The sequence below is a fragment of the Trichechus manatus genome, unplaced genomic scaffold, assembly GCF_000243295.1.
Source record: "Trichechus manatus latirostris isolate Lorelei unplaced genomic scaffold, TriManLat1.0 scaffold00053, whole genome shotgun sequence".
In the NCBI taxonomy this organism is placed as follows: Eukaryota; Metazoa; Chordata; class Mammalia; order Sirenia; family Trichechidae; genus Trichechus; species Trichechus manatus.
Window position 1 is genome coordinate 12557906 of NW_004443989.1, and position 14738 is coordinate 12572643.

The window sequence follows — 14738 nt, forward strand, 5'->3', positions numbered from 1 at the left end:
TCCGACTTTGGTGAGTGGCATCTGAGGTCTTAAAAGCTAGTGAGCGGCCATCTAAGATGCATCAATTTGTCCCAACCCACCTGGAGCAAAGAAGAATGGGTAACACTGAAGACACAAGGGAAGTATTAGCCCAAGAGACAGAAAGGGCCACATAAACCAAAGACTTCATCAGCCTGAGACCGGAAGAACTAGAAGGTGCCCGGCTACCACCAATGACTGCCTGACAGGGAACATAACAGAGTCCCTCTGATGGAGCAGGAGAAAAGTAGGGTGCAGAACTCAAATTCTAGTAAAAAGACCAGACTTAATGGTCTGACTGAGACTGGAGGGACCCCAGAAAACATGGCCCCCGGATTCTCTGTTAGCCTAAAAACTAAAACCATTCCCGAAGCCAACTCTTCAGACAAAGATTAGACTGGACTATAAGACATAAAATGATACTTGTGAAGAATGTGCTTCTTAGCTCAAGTAGATACATGAGACTAAATGGGCAGCTCCTGTCCGGAGGTGAGATGAGAAGGCAGAGAGGGTCAGGAGCCGGTTGAATGGACATGGGAAATCCGGGGTGGAAAGAAAGAGTGTACTGTCATAGTACAGGGAGAGGGACTAGGGTCACATAACAATGTGTATATAAAGTTTTGTATGAGATACTAACTTGAATTGTAAACTTTCACTTAAAGCACAATAAAAAAAAGAATATAACCTATAGTTCAATAAACACGTAAATAAATATTCAACAATTCAGACAAAATGGATCAAAGACCTAAATATAAAACCTAAAATGATAAAGATCATGGAAGAAAGAATAGGGACAATGCTAGGGGCCCTAACACATGGCATAAATAGGATACAAACCATAACGATGCACAATCACCAGAAGATAAATTAGATAACTGGGAGCTCCTAAAAATTAAACACTTATGCTCATTAAAAAAACTTCACCAAAAGAGTAAAAAGACAACCTACAGACTGGGAAAAAAGTTTTGGCTATGACACATCTGACAAGGGAATAATCTCTAAAATCTACAAGATACTGCAATACCGCAACAACAAAAAGATAAATAATCCAGTTAAAAAATGGGCAAAGGATACAAACAGATACTTTACCAAAGAAGACATTCAGGCAGCTAACAGACACATGAGGAAATGCTCCTCATCACCAGTCATTAGAGAAATGCAAATCAAAACTACACTGAGATACCATCTTACTCTGACATTACCGGCACTAATCAAAAAAAGAAAATAACAAGTGTTGGAGAGGTTGTAGGAACACTAGAACTCTTAGGCACTGCTGGTGGGAACATAAAATGGTCTAACCACTATGGAAAACAATATGGTGCTTCCTTAAAAGCTAGAAATACCATACGATCCAGCAATCTCACTCCTAGGAATATATCCTAAAGACATAAGACCCATCACACAAATAGACATATGCACACCCATGTTCATTGTAGCATTATTCACAATAGCAAAAAGATGGAAACAACCTAACTGCCCATCAACGGATGAATGGATACACAAATTATAGTACATACACACAATGAAATACTACATAACGATAAAGAACAATGATGAATCTGCAAAATATCTCACAACATGGATGAATCTGGAGGGCATTATGCCAAGTGAGTAAATCAATCGCAAAAAGACAAATACTGTATGAGACCACTATTATAAAAACTCAAGAAAAGGTTTACACACAGAAAAAAACAATTTTTGACAGTTACGAGGGAGGGGAGGGTTGGTGAGGAGAAATCATTAACTAGATAGTAGATAAGTGTTAACCTTGGTGAAGGGAAAAACAGTGCACTATATAGGGGAAATCAGCACAACATGACCAAAGCAAAGTCATAGAAGCTTCACTGACACATTCAAACACCCTGACGGACTGAGTTACTGGGGAACATGGTCATGGGGGTCATCTAGGTCAAGTGGCATAACAAAGTTCATAAAGAAAATGTTCTACATCCAACTTTAGTGAGTAGTGTCTGGGGTCTTAAAAGGTTGTGAGTGGCCATGTAAGATACATCTACTGGTCCCATCCTGTCTGGAGCAAAGGAGAATGAAGACAAACAAAGACACAAGGGAAATAACAGTCCAAAGATTAATGGACCACAAATACTACAGCCTCCACCAGCCTGAGCCCAGAAGAACTAGATGGTGCCCAACTACCACCACCAACTGCTCTGACAGGGATCACATTACAGGGTCATGGACAGAGTGGGAGAAAAATGTAGAACAAAATTCAAATTCACAAGAGAAAAAAAGACCAGACTTACTAGTCTGACAGAGACTTGAAGAACCCCCAAGACTCTGACCCCCGGACACCCTTTTAACTCAGAACTGAAGCTACTCCCGAAGTTCACCCTTTAGCCAAAGATTAGACAAGTCTACAAAACAAACAATAACACACGTGAGGAACATGCTTCTTAGATAAATCATGTATACGAAACCAAAAGGGCAACACCTGCCCAAAAACAATGACCAGAAGGCAGGAAGGGACAGGAAAAATGGACTGACGGAAACAGGGAATTGGGGTGTGGAAGGGGAGAGTGATGACACATCGCAGGGATTGCAAACAATGTCACAAAACAATTTGTGTATAAATTGTTGAATGAGAAGCTAATTTGGTCTGTAAAGTTTTGCCTAAAGCATGATAAAAAAAGCAATATATGTATAAAATAAAAAGTTTGCCAGTTTGATAAGCAAAGCATTTCACCAGTGGGAGTTTTTTTTTTTTACCAGTGATGAACTTACTTTTCCTTGCCCATCAGGAAGTTAACCTCTGCCGCACGTTTTGGGGCGTGAGCTGGGCTGGGGACAGAGGCTAGGCTAACATCGCCACGTCTCCCCCATGGCAGCTGAGCCAGCACAGACAATGTAAATGTCCTCTAAACTGCTGTTTTTGACCCAAAGAAGACACTTTGGGTGATGGTGGATCGTACTCTTTAAACACCCTGTGTGTGAGGTCGGCTCCAAGGAGGCCACCATTGCTGTCAGTGTGGCCTGCATGCAGTGATGAGTAAGAGGAGTCCTGCAGCCACACCATGTCTCCATCCCCAGCGCTCCTCAAAGGTAGGCACCTGGCTCCAAGCCCCTCAGCAAACTGTGGATGTCATGGTACACCTGCTTCTGCCAAGCTATGAAGGTATGCCCGGATCCCTTGAGCTGCCCCCAGGTCCTAACTTAATTGATCTGGGCAGGCCCAGGAATCTGCACTGTAAAAAGCTTCTCTGCAGATTCCCATGTAAAAGAAATAATACTGGTTTACTATAGTTCAGAGGAGCCCTGGTGGTGCAGTGGTTAAGAGCTCAGCTGCTAACCAAAAGGTCAGCAGTTCAAATCCACCAGCCACTCCTTGGAAACCCTATGGGGCAGTTCTACTCTGTCCTATAGGGTCGTTATGAGTTGGAATCGATTTGATGGCAATGGGCTTTTTATAGATCAGAAGTCCTTACCCTCACCTGCACGTTTAGGGTTTCTACTTCATGTTTAAACTTCCCTATTGTTCTGACAAATACAACAATCATTTACTACAGGAGGAGAGCTCTTTAGAGGAAATCTAGAACTCTTCTTCAATAGAAAGACACTTTATAAGCACTTTTGTCTATTTTGTAATATTTTATAAATACCAGCATCAGTTTCTTTAAAACAAAGGGGTGTGTTCGTAGTGTTTGTGCTGTCACCTGCTGCCCTCTACACACAGAAAAGGGAGGATATGGGTGCTGGGCCTGGGGCGGGCTCCGCCCACTCAGGAGGCAGACAATGAACACACCCACCTTCTTCACAAGGCCTAGAGAGAAACGGTCGTGCGGAGCAGCACAGAATCCGGAGGGAGATTTGCACAAAGCATAAGATATCGCCGCCGTACAAAACCTGGAAAGAGAGACTACAGTATACAGATGTGATCCACATGAAGACGAGAGCGGAGAAAAAGTACATCTGAACTTTAGAAAGACGAATTTGGTGAGTTCTGGATGGGCAGCCTGGATAATCAGTCCTCACGCCAGTGAGACCCATGAACCAGCCACTCCCCTGCGAGCTTAGCCCCCTGCCCCAACGGGCACAGGCATGGGGACACATGGATCGTGGCAGATAAAAGCTGTGTTCACTGCACGTGAGGTGGGTCGACATATTCAGAAACAAAAATGAAAATCAGACATGCCGCGGGGACACAGAGGGCAACGACTATCCTGGGGGACCCAGCTGCACCACTCCTACAGTCATGTAAAAAGGGCTCTTCACCTGCGTCAGCACACCCCACTGCCTCACCTGATGCGGTATGCAGTGCGAGAGAAAGACAGGCTCAGACTGAGAAAAACGCACTGTGTAAGAAGGTGACTGAGCTTCGTGGCAGCCTTGTCTTCCACTCCTGGCACGACCCCTCTGTCTAGATCCATGGCCAGACTCACAGACAGACACAGGATCACAGGAGTGGTTGTGGCCACCATGACATCGAGAAAACGCTCAGTGACGTGGACAGTGTTTACAATACACTACTAACTTTAAAAAAGGCTAAGTAACAGGATCTCATCTTTGTAAACAAAGACACCAACACACATGCGCACACTCATTCACAGGACCACACTCAAACACACCCACACTCTTACGCACATACATGCACACACTCATATGTACAGCATGAACCACGGAAAGATGTGTCAGGTGCTTGTAGGGTCTGTCCTGGGTGGCGCAGTGCCTGCAACACTGCACAGGGCGCAGGTGCCGTCAGGGAGGGTAGTGGCTGCTGCAGGCGGGGACTCACCTCATGCAAAACAGCAGGGACTTCCCGGTCCTGCAGGGCAGCAGGCCATCCAGGAAAGAGGCCACAGAGAACCCCTGAGCAGAGGAGGGTAGGCCCACGTCCACGTGTGGCAGCATTGGCCCCAACTCGCTCAGGTGGACAGCCAGCGCAGCCAGCCCCACCAGGTGGGGGGTGTTCAGGCAGGGACCCTGGAGTGGACAGAGGGGACATGCCAGGAGAGAAGACCACACACACTGTGCAGCCATTGCCCCGTGTAGGACTCTTGAACAATGTCGCAGCCCTCACTCTCGGAGGCTGGGCCAGGATGGCCAAGTGACCTCACCCTCCATGCAGGGAGACCACAAGCTCACCCAGAGCTGGACCTCCCCAAGGAGGTGCGGTGCCCTCTCCAGGTGGGCAGTGGTGAAACAGATCCCTCAACACACTGATCCACTTCCAACTCTACACCCCTCGGCCGAGGGCGCGCTTTCATGTCTGAGCGCTGGCCTGGGGCAGCCCCATGCAGGACTGTACCTGGTGAAGTAGCAGCTGGCACAGACGTGTCAGCACTGCAGGCAAGAGTGCACGCCCACATAGTAGCTTCACGAAGAGTGCTGCCCAGGGTCCCTGCCTATGGACAGAGTGTGGCAGCAGTGAGTCAGACAACCCTCCCTCACACAAAGGGAACAGGCCCTGCATGACTAACATCTGTGTGTCCCCACATGGTTACTGGGTGTGGCCCTGGCCCACTCATGCTGGAAGGACAATGGGACACTGAGGTGAGGGCAGTGAGTCTGCAGGCAAGAGCTAGGGGCAGCGTTCTGTCCCAGAAGGAGGGCAAGCTCCCGCCTGAGCTTGGATGAGGGGATGCATGCTATATGAGGGGACCTCTGGGCAGAGGCAAAGCCCTGGCCCCCAAGGAGCTGCTGCACACATTACCTCTGCAGGGGGGCGAAGCTGGAGGCGGCCACAAGGCTCTGGCAGAAGCAGGTGAGCAGTAGGCCCACGGCCTGGGAGAAGACATGACAGGTGTTAGGCTGCCACCTGCGCATGGGGCCAAGAACGTCATCTCACACCCCAAGGATGGGCCACGCCACAGTTTCCAGTCGGGAACCACAGGCCAGGTCCGGCCTTGTCTGCCCTACTGAGTACCTGAGGCCACAGCCACAGCAGCTTGTTGTCTTTGTAAAAAACATGACTACCCTTCTCTAAATACACACAGGTCAGCAGAACAGAGCGTCACTCACATCCCACATACATCCCACTTGCAAAGCAAACAAAAACGAAGATGCCCTGCACACCTAACGCCTCTGCACATGCCCACTGCACCCACAACCCCACACACACCTGCTCGGGCTTCCCGAGCTCTGAAGTAGGAACATGAAGCTGGATCTCTGGCACCTTGACGCTGTCCTCACTGGGGTCCAGGGCAGTGCGCAGCTTTTCAGAGATCGTGGCAATGTGGGCAGACACAACTGCAAACGAGCAAAGATGGGAGGGAGGCTCAGGAGGGGGGCTGAGACCACGCTGCCCGCTGACAGCACAGCCCCATCTCAAGTGGGCCCCCTCATCCCTTGCTCCCCAGAGCAACCCATCCCCTCTCAGAGGGTGCGATGTTCTCCACCAACCCAGCTTGCAGAGCAGGTGTTTTCTCATTGCAGGTGCGCTGGCAATTAGCCTGAGGACATGTGCCCCCTGCGCCACACACAGACTACTCAATGTTGAGACAGCAGGGGACGTGCATTAGTCACTGCACCACAGAGCTGGCAAGCAGCCAATGGCCAAGAGCTCAAGCCACCACAACACACCATGTGGACCTTCCTGCCATGACCATGGCAGATGCCCAGCCTACGGCATCCTCACCGTCATGCCGCACAGGGTCCACCATTGCGGCTCTGAGCCCTCCCAGCGCAGCCTCAAGTGCGCCCAGGGCTCCGCTGGCACAGCTGGGCTCGGCCTCTTCTACGGGGGCTGCAGAAGAGATGCAGGAGGAACACTGTCACTGTGGGCCCTTTGTCCATGTGCAGAGTGCAGCAGATGCCTCCTGGTCCTCCATGCTGATGGCCACCACTGGAGTCTCCAAGTGGCAGTGGAAGCCCCTCTCTGAGTAGGACATTTATGGATGATTACAGGGAAAGCCGCTCATGTGGTACCACCACCACGAGCATGTGGGCCATGGAGAGGCAAAGCACTGACCCCTGATGCCCAGCGCTGTGCCAGGGGCAGGACAGTGTGTCACCAAGCCCATCTCTCTAACAGGACATTAGGAAACAGACCAAGAAGGAGTCCAGAAGAGACGATGCCATCTCTTCCCGTCACTCTACAACACTAACCAGCTTTACTAAAAGAAATGGGATAAGAGCACATATTTTCAAAAGAAGATGTGTTGTTCAAACCTTCAAGAGAGCATTTATGTTACTAAAAGGAAGATACACTGCATGTTTGAGAAGTACAAGTTCCAGTTCTAGTGTTGCTGGAAAGAAGCATCAGGAATCAGCATGCCTCACCTGGCACACAGTAGCCCTCATGTGAGCTCAACCAAGTGAAGCCAAAAGTAAGCAGGAATTTAAAGGCTTCTCTTCATAAGCCTTATGTGGTGCAACTGATCGATTTTTTGTGTGTGCTTTCTAGTCATGGTCTTATAACTCCCACCCAAGTGATTGGGTGGGACTATGCAAATAAGGCCGACTGTGACCCACCAAGGGGATTGGTCAGTTTTGCCTTAAAAGAAAGCCAATTCCAGAGCAGCGAGAGGATTCTACCACCACCAAGGAAGAACAGCCAGGAGTGGAGAGCGTGTCCTTTGGACCCCGAATCCGTGCCCTGAGAAGTTCTGGAACCAGGATAGAGAGAGGGAGAGCTTGAGAAGTGGTGGCAGAGAAAAAGCACCAGGAAAGACTGGCAGGGGAGACTGGCATGAGACAGTGCAGTGGGCTTCCTGGCCCACAGAAGGAGAATGCTGAGTGCCTTTGGTCAGGAGGCTTGCTGGCAGAGTGCCTCTGGGCACTGGTTGGCAGAGCTAAAAGAGCTTTGTAACACTTACCCAAGCAGGGCAGAGGCCAGGCTGAAGGGCTGAGGGCCAGAGAGAGACCTGCCTGCAGGCATGGCTGAGAAGAGCTGTCCTGATTGAAGAATTGTATCCTGAGCGTTCCTAAACCTGAACTGTAACCTGTCATTTGCCTAATAAACCTCATAATCATGAGTATTGTCTGTGAGTTCTCTGTGGCCATTACAATGAATTATTGGACCCAGCAGAGAAGCAGACAGTGCCTTGGGAGGGATGGCTGGTGTCAGAATTGGTAAAGATGGAGGAGAGAGGAGGCACGTTTGACCTCCGCCTCATAGGAATCAGCCTTGGGCTGTTGATCTTGATTCTCCTTCCCCCTTGTGAAACTAAAGGAGGTCAGATACTGCCTCCACGCCGTTTTTATACCCTATTGAGTAAACTATTACAAAACAGTTTAGAAGTTCCCCAAAAGTAGAACCCTGAGGTAAGAGGGACTGCCTGGTGAAAGAGGGTGTGTGGTCAGGGAGGATCGTGTGGTCAGAGAGGACTGTGTGGTCAAGAGCAGACAGCTCTGGGAGGGTGAGACCTCACACCTTGCTGACTGGTCCTAGCACTCCCAATGCCTGAGCACAAGCGTGAGCAGCCTCATACTGGTGCAAAGAGGAGCGCGATCTCTGCACCTCCATCCTCTATTCACAGTCTCCTGGTTTCCATGGCTGTGTTCACCTAAGCTAAGAGACAGGAGTCTCAGCACATGGAGTGAGAAAACGGGCTGCGTGGCAAAGCATCCCAGTCAGACCCCTAGCCCTGTGGCTGCAGAAGGGACTCAAACAAGCAGACAGTGGCATCACTGAGGGATGAGACCTCTCACGACCACCCCTCACCTGTGCCCGTGCTACCAGGCAGGGCCTTGGAGAACGGGCGGGGTGGCAGGACCCCCAATGACAGCACCCACTGCTGCTTGAGCCCACACCTCACTGACTCAGTTTCATAGATTTGATCTCCATCTGCATCTCTATTTCCTAGAAGCAGAAAAATCCCAAATTCACACTATAGAACCAAACTGTCTAATGGGCACACCATGCACATCTCTCCTGCAGCAGCTTCAGAGGCACCCACAGCCATGGCACAGGCAGCCTACCTGCACTAACAGGACAAGCAGACAGAAATCATGTGCACCTCGGTGTGGCACAGGCGACAAGTGACAAAGCGGGGTTTTGTGTACACAGGACGCTTTCCGAGCAGTGCAGAGGCAGCCAGACCTCGGGCCCCCAAGGCACAGGCCAGTGGCTGACGGTGCTGTGAGGGAAGAGCTGCAAAAAGAGCCCCGCCCAGTGCGACGGTGGAGCCCAGCAGTTGGCAGCCTCCAAAGCCACACTCTGGCCCGTCTAGTGATCCAGAGTGATCAATGAGATCATGTGACCCAGTGTGATTGTGAGATCTAGTGTGATTTAGTGATCCAGTGAGACCCAGTGTCATCTAGCAAGATCCAGTTTGGTCCAGTGTGATCATATCATCTCGTGAGACCCATTGAGACCCAGCGAGATGAGTCACTGATTTGATGTTCTAGGATTAGGGAGATGGAAGGCACGAGGTGGACTGACTGAGCTGACCATCAATTGACCTTACTTTCTTGTTTCTTCTCCTCAGCAGTGGAACAGGCTTGGCGATAGTCCAAGTACAGAAACAGAGGAATTTTATCTGCTCTGGATGAGAAGAAAACACGAAACCCAATCAGCTCAACTGTAGCTCAAATTAATTTTCAAGCTTACAATTCACAAACTATTAAAAGATAAAAGTAAATGATACACTAAATTTAAATAAGTTATACAACAGTAAGTACAACACGATCCTGTTTTCAGAAAAAACATTAAGTATGCACGGATTAGATATGGATTTTAACTGCACGTGGTGTTTCATAGCATGTCATACACAAATAACTGGAAAGCCATACCACAAAATGCCAACAGGGGTTATCTTTGGGTAGTGAGAGAAAAAATTATTTTTATAACCTCCATTCAATTTTTAGTAATTTCCAAATTTTAACAGTAAACTTACAATACTTTTAACAAACAACACTAAGAAAAACACGCAATCAATGCCATTAAAAGAACCCAGAATTATAAAAACAAAGTCCCATGATAAGGATCTGTAAGCACCAGGCAGCCCGTCGATGTTGTCTGTGTGATGCAGCGTCAGCTCAGTTAGGACCCCTGCACCACCAGCATGGTCTGAGAGAATGGAAGGTCTGCACAGATGCACCGCCAACACAAGCAGGACTGTCACCCCATTTGCATGCGAGGTCTCCAGTGGGCACTGGAGACACAGGGGAGACATTCAACAGGAGCCTGCACACTGTGACAGAGAAGATGCAGGGGAGACGTGCGACGGGGTCTGTGCACCATGACCAAGAAGACGTGCTGGAGATGCAGGGGAGACGTGTGACAGGGGCCTGCAGACCATGACCAACAAGATACACTGGAGACGCAGGGCAGACGCACAACAGGGGCCTGCACACCACGACTAAGAAGATGCACTGGAGATGCGTGACGGGCCTGGGCACTGTAACTGAGAAGACGCGTGGTCCAACCACAGACCTAGCTATCCTCCATGCCATGACAGACCCTGGAGAACCAGAGTAAGGCAGGGACTCCAAGCCCTGAGGGGAAACTGAGGTGAACAACCTTAACCAACTAATCTCAACCAACTAATTCTGAGCCAATATTTTACAAATAAGACACACACATGATGAAATGATTCTCTGCATTACTAAGAAGCCATCAGGACCACAGAGTGGACTTGTGTTCTGCATACCTCTTTAGGGACTCGATGAAGGCCTCACGGGGGTCGGGGATCTTGGGCAGCTGTGAGGAGAAGAAAAAAGATGGGGTTCCAAACAGGGCACTTTCTTCACAGATGGCCACGCGCTCACAGAGTAGTATACTGACCACACGCGGCGTGAGCAGGGCAGGGAGGAAGTGGGACAGGTAGTAGGGCCTCCTGAATATGCTGCAACACAGAGTAGCAGGCATGTCAGACGTGTGCAGTCAGGGCAGAGAACCCAGTGAACATCACGTGATGCGTCGGGGGTACCAGGCTAACCGCGTTTCTGGGATGGCATATTGAGGGTAAAGTGATCTTTTTCACTGTTTTGGAACATATCAGCAAAGGACAGTCTGTGCCAGTGACAACTCCACAACCCTGGGACGTGGCCCCCTCTGCACCCCCGGCCCCATGACCCTAGGACATGGCCCCCCTCTGCACCCTGGAAGGGCTACAGCTTGTCTCATCTTGGGCCACTGTGGATGTCTTCCTTGGAGCTGATCTCAGTGTCCTGGGAACCGGGATCAGTTCAAATTCCTCAGCATCAGGTTCTTAAAAGGCTGCTCCACACAGGCAGCAACTGGATTTCAAGGTGTCTGAGGACCAAACCAAATTTAGTGAAATTCTACTGTTCAACCCTTACACTGTCTTCGTATTGGTCACTGTACAGCATTAGTAAAACACCATTGCTGCTGCTCGTGGGACCCATCCCCATCCATCAAGCCAGACGGGCCCACAGGCTGTTCTGAAAGAAAACATTTCAGATTCACAAAGCCCAGTTCTCAGCCTCCACCAGGTGCAGGATCCCAGCTCAGATGCACAGCACCACCACAAGCAGAGCATGAGCCAAGACCCATGATAAGGCAACACGTGTAGGCGCTGCACCGGCGTCCAGGGCTGCATGCCCACCTGGCCTCCATCACAGCAACCGGGATCCTCCCCGTGTGCGTGAACACCTCAAGAGCCTTCTCGACGTCCTGGAGTGCCTGGCTGTGGGGCTGCCCATTGGCGTGGGAGGGAAGAACAGAGAAATCAGAAGAAAAGCCTGCCCCTTGTACCTCTGCACGACATGAAGGTAAATGCCAACGTGATGAGGGTATAGCACAGTGAGTTGTCCAGGCATTTACACAAACCTCTGAAGACCGAAGGAAGGGGTTCTCTTGCTGCTTCCTGCCCTTGGAAAGCTCAGACCCAGGGTTGAGAGGACCCTGGGTGACAGCCCACACCCTCGGGAGTTCTGTGAGTGAGGGGCTCAGGACCACTTTTTCTGACTGCACCCCTTGGCTATCTCCGGCCCCCTGCCCAGCACCCAGTTCTGTGCTCCCTTCTCGTCTCTCGTTTCTGCCCCATCCCCCCAGAGAGTAGAGTCCTAATCAAAGAAGATTTTCAGATGGAAAAGAGATTTAAAACAGTTATGAAATGGTACCTTCTGAACAGCAAAGCATTTTAAATGGAAAGTTCCATGAAATGTTTACGTCTAGTACCACACAGCACTAATGAGGGTTCTTCAGCCGACTTGTAACATTAAGGTACAAAAAGTCTTAAAAAACTACAAAAAGTTGTTTTTACCAGTGACAGGCACGCAATATGATTTATAAACACAATTTACGTTGTCCTTGTCCTTCAGAGACAAGTACAACCCCTCCTTCTAGCCCAACGCAAACCAAGGTCTCTGAGGACAACACATCTGAGCAACCCCAGCAACCGAGCCCTCTGAGGACAACACATCTGAGAGGTCACAACTTGGGGCCCCAGATAAGCCTGTGCGTTGGCACTTCCTCCCAACAGTACTGACTCCTACATGGGAAGTCACAGCACAAGAAGCGGGGTACCTGTCACCAGGGACACACCAGCCCCAAGCCTGCACAGGTCCAAGTATCCACTTCATAGTGCCAGAGGACGCAGGCGGAGCTTCACAGGTCACTCTGGGTTGAGGGAAGACAGTGCGAGCCACCCCCGCACCCTCTGGAGCTGAGCTAGCTCACCTCTGTGGCGCTGCCCGCTGATGAGAGGTCCTCATAGAGCCCCATGTCTTCTATAGAAACCTTTGGAGAAGACAGACAGCAGCTTGAGCACATGGCGGCAGGACACCTGTGGGTCAGGGTCCACGGGCTGTGTGACTTGCCTTGAGGTCGGCCATTCGCGTCCGGGCCAGTGCGATGTAGTCGGTGAGCAGGGGACGCAGCCGCTCTGGGACCAGGGGTGGGTGGAGCAGATGCACCTGAGGAGAAGACACAGCAGGTGAGGGCCAGAGAGCTCACTCCCAAGCCCACAAGGACGCAGGGGGCAGGACGTGACTCTGAAACCCACAGCTACACAGGCAGCTGCCTAGGCTGGGACCAGAAAGGATGCCAACTCAGCTGGCCCTTGGTGCCCATGGCAAGCTGGCTACAGTCATGTGGGGAGGGTTAGTGCTCTGCAGAGGAGCCCCACAGGGACAGGGAGGGCAGAAGAGATGGCAACCCCATCCAGGAGAGGCATCAAGGCCAACTCCAAGTGTTTGACCCCAGAAGGATAATGGAATCAATGACAAAAAAGTCAACTCCTGAGGGCTGCTCTGATGTTTTTTAACAGGTGGTCTGAGGCCACAAGATTGACAATACACACTGGGGAGAGAGGGCTGAGAGAGGTAGAGGAGGCTGAGAGAGGAGGAGGGGGCTGAGAGAGGAGGAGGGGGCTAGAGAGGAGGAGGGGCTGAGAGGAGGAGAGGCAGAGGAGGAGGGGCCTGAGGAGGAGGAGGGGCTGAGAGAGGAGGGGGTTGAGAGAGGAGGAGGGGCTGAGAGAGCAGAAGGGCTGAGAGAGGAGGAGGGGCTGACGGAGGAGTCGGCACTGAGATGGAAGCAGAGATGCCCCTGGCAGTTGGGGTACATCTTCCCGACTCTGTTCCTTGCAGGTAAAAAGACTGTTTTTTAAAAACAAAGCTGGGTCACACTGCACTTGCTGTTCCTGCTCCCTGGGATGGTGACACCTGCTCTCAGGCACCTGGGTCCACTCTGACCAGTCACCAATGTGGTGATGACGTCTTGATTTACAGGGACGGACACAGTAAGGTCTCTGGGGTCTCACTGGTTCCACTGACACTCCGCCTGGAATGCACCCCTGTGTTATCACAAGCTGAAGAGGGGATGGCCTGAGGCCTTTCAGACTGGCAGGGACCACATCTGCAGTAGATGGATGTACGCAGGGAGCGTGGTGGCTCTTACCTTCAGGTACTGGGGGGGCTCAAAGGGCACAAGGTCCGACAGGAACGTGAAGAGAAACACTAGGGCCTTCTTGCTGCGGCTGTGGGGGCCACGGGCACTGCCAAAGGTGGCCTGGAGGGGACACAGGTATGACATTGGCAGTGACCCTCCGACCTTTGCTGTTGTGACTGACCGCGCCAATGGCGACCTGTCACAGGAACGAGTACTGTGGCCCTTCCTTTTCGGTGACTGTGTTAACTGCCCTCGTGAGGCGTCTTCATTCAGCAGATAACAACACATAGTCACTTGTGAAGGCACCTCGACTCATCAGAAGAGTGATCCAGCAGGCATGAAGCCAGGGTCACCTGGGCAACCAGCTCTGCAGATCACACGGACGAGGAGCAGTGAGTGTACCAGAGCTGACCCGGATCTGAGGCAGCCCTAGTGCTGGGCAGAGGGAGGGAGGGTCTTGCGTGGGGTTGGCCCAAGTCGCCCATGCCTGGAAGAAAAGTGTGAGGACCAGCGGCCCCTCCCTCGTCCACAGCCACCATGGGCATCACCCTGACATCATAGAGCTAGGGAGAAGCACGAGGAAATAAAAGGAATAAAAACAAGTAGATGATACAACGACCACATATCTTCTTCCAGACACTGGACAGACAGAAGCTCAGCTCAGCCCAGCAGCCCATAACCGCCCACCTCTTGGAACCTGAAGATGGTGAGCTTTCAACACAAGGCAACCCACTGAGGGTAGTGGCAGGAAACCAGACTCCTAGGGAGAACTGGGTGGGTTTTTAAATGACAAGTTCATACACGGTCACAAAAAAGAGGAATGGGGTACAAGCGGCCTTTAAAGTGGCCTTCTAAAGAACCCCGTCGGAACATCTAGCTCAACTGGCATGACACAGCTTATAAAGACAATGCTCTACATTCTACCTTGGTGAGTAGTGTCTGGGGTCTTAAAAGCCTGTGAGCGGCCATC

The 14738-nt window shown here is 50.8% G+C and overlaps 1 protein-coding gene across 1 annotated transcript in view; it reads right to left on the reverse strand.

Annotated features, from left to right (window-relative positions):
- FANCA (FA complementation group A) overlaps positions 1 to 14738 on the reverse strand; it is a 52032-nt gene that overhangs the window by 14980 nt on the left and 22314 nt on the right. The window contains exons 15-27 of the mRNA XM_023732600.1: positions 13778 to 13888; positions 12700 to 12795; positions 12560 to 12619; positions 11484 to 11572; positions 10700 to 10760; positions 10566 to 10615; positions 9381 to 9457; positions 6608 to 6715; positions 6065 to 6219; positions 5684 to 5754; positions 5279 to 5375; positions 4766 to 4953; positions 3780 to 3876 (exon numbers count right to left, since the gene is read on the reverse strand). Of these exons, the coding sequence (XP_023588368.1) occupies positions 3780 to 3876; positions 4766 to 4953; positions 5279 to 5375; positions 5684 to 5754; positions 6065 to 6219; positions 6608 to 6715; positions 9381 to 9457; positions 10566 to 10615; positions 10700 to 10760; positions 11484 to 11572; positions 12560 to 12619; positions 12700 to 12795; positions 13778 to 13888 (1260 nt within the window). The remainder of the gene's footprint in view (positions 1 to 3779; positions 3877 to 4765; positions 4954 to 5278; positions 5376 to 5683; positions 5755 to 6064; positions 6220 to 6607; positions 6716 to 9380; positions 9458 to 10565; positions 10616 to 10699; positions 10761 to 11483; positions 11573 to 12559; positions 12620 to 12699; positions 12796 to 13777; positions 13889 to 14738) is intronic.